At 38.8% G+C, this 6,341-nt stretch overlaps 1 protein-coding gene across 4 annotated transcripts in view; it reads right to left on the bottom strand.

The window, feature by feature from the left end:
- rptor (regulatory associated protein of MTOR, complex 1) overlaps positions 1–6,341 on the bottom strand; it is a 192,223-nt gene that overhangs the window by 129,138 nt on the left and 56,744 nt on the right. For all 4 annotated transcript variants that reach the window (XR_006824712.1, XM_046046575.1, XM_046046577.1 and 1 more), the window contains exon 5: positions 162–320. Coding sequence is in view for 3 of the 4 variants with exons in the window: in XM_046046575.1 (XP_045902531.1) it covers positions 162–320 (159 nt within the window). In the remaining variant the exon portion in view is untranslated. The remainder of the gene's footprint in view (positions 1–161; positions 321–6,341) is intronic.

Raw genomic sequence — 6,341 nt, 5'->3', positions numbered from 1 at the left:
AGACCAAAACAGCATGATTTGGCCTATTATGTGGTTCAGTTCAATAAATGCAACTGAAATGTCACAACTGTTTGTTATGTGAATGCAGTACTACTGTGGTTATGCTGTTTGGGACTAGGAGATTTACTGCTGCATTAATATAGAGAGTTTGTGTGTGGTACCTTATTGAAGACCCAGATCTCTCCATTGACAGTGGGCCGTGGCACCCCGTGGCCATTGTAGTGGAAGAGGACTCGCTCCTCCTTGGCGTTGCGTCTCAGTGACGTGCACAGCTTCTTCACTTCGTCCACCGTGGGGTCAAGACTCTGCTTGTAACGTGCCTGAAAAACAGCATGGAAGAGAGGAAGACTGTCATGAATATTTTACACGAACTACGTTATATCTCCTGCTATGTGACATAGGACCGGATTTACTAACATCCCAAATAAAGAGTACTATTGCGTGTGCATTCTAAAATATTGCACGTACAATTGTAGTATCTGTTGTGGGTGATCAACTAAGAATTATTGCGTAGATGACAACAGGAGCAAACACAATGGAGGTGGCAGTATTTAGGGTTTTGCATGTTTTAATGGTTTCCGCCATGGAGAGTCAGGAGGGAAAGCAGCCACTGCGTAAAAACCTTGGTTTGTTTCATTCAGTGCGTCCCGAGTATGTGGAAATCGTACCTGCCCATCCTGCCTGAGATTGCACGAAGTACTTGGGACAGCACACCTGAAAAATGCTTTGGGAAACCTCAGCAGAAACAGATACAGTATGCTGGAATGACCCAGACGTGAGGAAATGCCAGCAGATCGTGCTTCATCCAGCCAGAGGGAACAATCCCCGACTGTGGCTGGATTCATTTTACACATGATCCATGCATTGCAGCTGGCGGCTCTCCGCAGCGCCACACAACTTTCTAAATTCTTCCATCTCACGGAGAAAAGAAGTCTGGTCTTAAATTTGCTTTATTGGCATGAATGTTAATACAACAGTATTGCCAAAGCTAAAGGAAAACACAAATAAAAAAATCAATTCATATAGTTCATCGATTAAATAAAATAAAATAATTTTGGATATGGAATAATATTTTCTAATATTGTTAATTTCTCTACGTTTTCTTTCATTACGGCTGTGTCTCCTTCTGGCAGCAACAACAGCAGCCATCTCTGCGCAACACTTTGCGGTTTGTACCTTCCTTTCAAACGTATTAAATACAGATGCTGTTGCACTCACATGAAATTGCGTTTAGGCTTGGTAGATCACACTGTGTGTAGTAAATAAATGTATTTGCATGTTACCCTCACATTACTTTTCACAATAAAATTGACACGCCCCGAATTGCATATTCATTAAGGCAAAAGTAGTAAAAGAACAGCAGGTGCTATCTTGCACTTTCGAAAGACGTCATTATCCGTGCACACCGTTAGCAGATCAGCTTATGTGTTATTTTGCTGGTGATATCAACTTTGCACACGTTTTTACTCATGTAAAACCTTTAGTAAATTTGGCCCATAATGTTTTCCATACATTAATAATAGTTTTTCATTTTGCTCAGATCACAAAAGGCATCACTAAAAGAAATGCTGGTAGGGTTTAATAAAAACATATGCATATAAACTCACACAACACATTCTCCACTTATCATGTCAAAAGAGAAGCATAACGTACATATTGATCATTTCAAATAATGCAATACCTGCTGGTATTGGTGGGGTTTAATTTGAATATTTTTACATATGTATGATAAACTATGGCTGGGTGGCCATGAGGGGGATCATCCTGCTGATTTTCCTTACATATTTCTCTATGTATTTTGCATCATAAAGCTTCGTATGAGAGAGGAACTGAGGGCACAGAATCAGAGCGATCCAACAGTGACTTACATAAACAAGACTCACTGCTGTTTATTTTGATGGGATGGAGACATTTCTATGGTCAGCAACTAAAGAACAGACAGGAGAATCAACTTTCTCTGAGGACAATGAAACGCACTGTTCCTTATGGTTATGATTTATGCTTGAACTAGGGCTCCACATTATCAACACAATAGATTGGATTTTTGTATCACATTATTTATATCCTTTGAAGTTGAAAGGTGCAGTATGATGTAACCTGTCTTACCGACAAAGTGGTGCATAAAGGAAATAGTTTGACATGTCAAGTTAACCTGCATGCAGCTAGGAGGCAAAGAACATGTTTTTCTTATTCAGGACATCTGAAAATTCAAAGAAATACCGAACAATAAAGAAGAGAGCAACCTCTGCAAAACCGAAAAGCCACATTTTGTAAAAGATATTTAAAAGTGAAGGAAACTGCAGAATAGACAAGGACACAAAAATTCAATAACTTGAGTCCAGTTCCACTCTTCAAAGACTGATGGTAAAACAGGGCCTCAACAAAAAGGACTCACGGTGTTACAGAAAGACAAAGTGTCAACATCCTATCATTCTATGTCGTGAACAACAATACTGAGCAGGCCAGTTGATCTCGATTTTGAATCAGGATGGCAACTTTATCTTCCAGTAAAACAGTTCTAATAGAAGTGGTCTATTCCAGAGTGACAAATTGACATGGCATGAGAAGTCACTGAACGGTTTGATGAGTATGAAGATGATGTGAATTATATGCTACGGTAACCAGATCTCAACCCAGGAAATTTTGGAGCGACATATAAAACTAGGCAGAAACAGCTTGGATTAAGCCTGATTTATGCCTGAATTGGTCACCCCCCAACTAACTATAGAATCAGAAGGAATTTCTGCCAAATGATTCAGTTTGCTATTCAGTTTGAAAGGAAATACACAGGGATAAAGGACATCTGATTAATGATCTGGCTGGTAGACAATGTGATGTTTTTCTGGCAGGTCAGAAACTTCGTTAAAAAAAGATCAGATTTGAACTACAGTGAGCTTGTTTTAATATTACTGGAGTAGTACTTTTAATGTTTGGGTTAAAACTGTCATCTTGACTTAGCGTTCAAAATACATTGCACAAAGTAAAACTAACTTCCACTTTTGTTTCGACACGGGGAATTGTCAAAACTGATACAGGGTACAGGGTGTTTATGTTCACTGTATGCTCCAATGTTGTGACCTGTTGATCAATTTCATAAAACCTGAGTATTAAAATCTCATGTTTTTGCTGTGTAGAAAGAGTGGTGAAAACATACAGTGAGAGTTAACAGAACTCAGACAATCAATAAAATGAATAGCTTTAGAAAGCGCTCTCCACCACGATCATAAAAACACCAAACAACGTGTTTGGGAAAACGGTGTTCATACCTCCAGTAGCATTCCTAAGACTTGGACAATCTATGACGCTGCTCTGGAGGCTCTGGTGGAACAGCAAATTACAAAAATCCTTCATTGGTTTTTCCATGAATCTGCCCATTTGTATGTGTTCATCACTTTGTACACCAGCCGTTGCCTCAAAATAATTCACCAATAAACTATATTTTTTACAATATATCATAATTATGTTGGATGAACAAATTTATCAATGACCAACAGTAGAAACTGTAATCAACACTTCTACTACACATTATTCAACACACTGAGGCCTACAACCAAAGCCCAAAAAAGAGAAAGTGTGACATTTCATGTGGGGGGGCGATATCTTTTGTTCATTACGTTTTTGAGCAGCCCAAAAATAAGGATCTGAATCAGTTGAATGACTAAGGAGCTGGCAGACCTGATGGAGACATTTCGTTTGCAACGATCCAGTATTATATTGACTCCAACAAAGATGTTTGGCTTTGAAAGATGCCAAACCTTTTAAATGCCCTTTCACGTTTTTGAACAGTAACGATTTTAGCTGAAAAACTCTGGGCTGATCGCATTTATGGAATATTGTTGGCCTTAATTTGGAGAAACAAATGCTACAAAAGCAAGTGTTAATTTGTGGGGAAACAAGGAATATTTTACAAGGTTTTACACTTCTAAACGTGTGAAATTTAATAAAGCTGTTGATAGTAAGAAGGGTATAAAATATGACATAATATAGTGCCACAACTGGTGTTTCTTAGTATTTTATGATGCAGTCTTACAAATGAGGCACAGCAATGCTTTTTTAGTACAGATTCACAGCAAAACACTAGAAGCAGATATTCTACACATAAACACTTCTGAGGTGGCGCTACTGTTGTTTTACTGCTATCAACTTGTTTTCTTGTCCACCTGTTGCTTGCTTTAGATCATACTTCACCAGAGTCAGTGATTTTATAAGAGTGAATCAGCATGATACTCATGCCTGTATCTGTGTGTTATGTGCAGTGTGGAAAAGCTGCTTGAGAAACTTTAAAGGAGTAACGGTAGGAGATGGAGGACGTGCACTGTTTATGCTCCTTCAGTTTATTAAATAAAGTGTTTGTGTATGTGTGGATGGAAGGGACACAGAGGTGTCATCTAGTTATGCAACAGAAAAGCACCCGTTTATTCCAGTCTGAATCATTTTTACACTCACCAAGGCCCTTCTGTTACATAACTTACATGCCTTCTACCAAACAGCCGGCCTCCTGTCAAATGGCTTTGTATCACAGCAGAGGCCATATTCTTCCTCGCAAAACTTTCAACTATTCAAACTGACGAAAAACACAAGACAAAGACTCGGCCTCGAATCGTGACAGTGAAAGGAGGACAGTGTCTGACTCCGCAGACTAATTCGCAAATGGAAGTATTCGATTTCGCGTTATCAACGGGCGCAGACAAAAAGGCCTCTGGACACAATTGGATAGATCTACAACCTATCAGAAGGCAACTGGACTTGGCTGAAGACATTTCTTCTCGTATCCAAGAGGCTTCTTCAATTTTGACTGACAGCACTTATCAAGGTGATGGATGCTGCTTTTTCATTAGTGCTCCTGGCTGTTGTAACAGTAGTCGTTACGGATGTTGGAGTCATGTGAGGCCAAATCTGAACGGCCGTCGTTGGCACATGAGGCCGAAATGTAAGTGTTCAATCTCCTGGGAAGGGATGAAAGGACACTGTGGTGTAGCCTGACCAGAGTGGCTAGGAAGGTGGTAGGTAGGCAGACTCAAACATCGTATGTTTCCAGAGGTGACTGTTTTATTTACAGTGGTCTGCAGTACACGGATAACTCAACAAACAAACAAACAAGGAAAATAACTCAGCCCATCCCATTCTAATGCAGGTTGATCTACTCCATAACATTATTATCTAGACGTCTCTTAACATTTGTAAACCAGTTACCAGTTCACTCCACGTCCAATGACTAGAAAACAGGTCAGGCATATTTATACATTTATTTATAATAACCAAAAGAAACATTCCTATAAAGAAAGAAAACCCTCTACTTGGTTTGCCCCGGATATGTCATCCATGACCACCCTATTCCTATAAATCAGGAAATGCTTAGGCCGGCCCCTCCCAAAACAATAGTCCTGCATGGTGGAACTGAACAAAGGAATAAACAATTGTAAGTATTAACACAGGAAAACAATTAAACCATGTTTAAACTTGCAACCTAATAAAAAGGAACTGAAACTAACTTATGACTGTGTGTGTTTACTCTAACTTACCATATGCTTTGCTTTAGACTGTAACATAGTGCAAACACAAAAAACCCGGGGTAGTAAGTGGTGCACTTATAAATAAACACTTATATATACTAGAAGGTGTACTATAGATAATGACCTGTATGGAACAAGTGGTGAGCAAACCCACTTTGTCACAGACACCATTGTAAGTGGGGAAGTTGTGTCGCAGACCTCCTCCCTGTTGAGAGGTGGTTTCTCCACTCTAGTGTAGATGGCTTCTTTGACTCCTCCTTCAAATTATCTGTCCTCCCTGTCCAAAATATGTACATAGTTGTCAACCAAAGACTGTGCCTTGTCCTTCATATGTAAGTAAACTGCTAAAGAGACTCAGTAAACTTCAAGAGGCTTCAGTTCCACATCAACGGCAACCATCTTGGTTGTTTATGAAAATGACTCAATAGCCAGGCTACCATTTACCCAGTTTAAATGCATTAAATCAAAATGTGATTGTAGTGATAAACAGCTCGATACACATTTGAGATGGATATCAATTTTACATACTCTTAGAAAATGACCAATAAATACTTGTCCTAGAACAAAAATAACAGAAACAGACTAGAGACATGTCTTTGTTTTAAAATTGCCTGATTTATAGCATAAGTATATCTCATATCTCATATCTCATATTTTATTAACAGTGATTTTTGAAGCATATACAGGAGGTGATGATTTTCACTTACAGTAGCTTGATTTTTTCCTCAGGATAAATAAAGTATATATCTATATCTATCCATGCTACAATAATGATAAAGTAGAAATGATTGAAATGAAGCTGTGAATGAAAACAGTACTTCGGTTTAA

This window comes from Micropterus dolomieu, linkage group LG04 (genome assembly GCF_021292245.1).
Source record: "Micropterus dolomieu isolate WLL.071019.BEF.003 ecotype Adirondacks linkage group LG04, ASM2129224v1, whole genome shotgun sequence".
In the NCBI taxonomy this organism is placed as follows: Eukaryota; Metazoa; Chordata; class Actinopteri; order Centrarchiformes; family Centrarchidae; genus Micropterus; species Micropterus dolomieu.
Note: the sequence above shows the minus strand (reverse complement) of the source record. Positions and strands in the feature narration are given on the sequence as shown.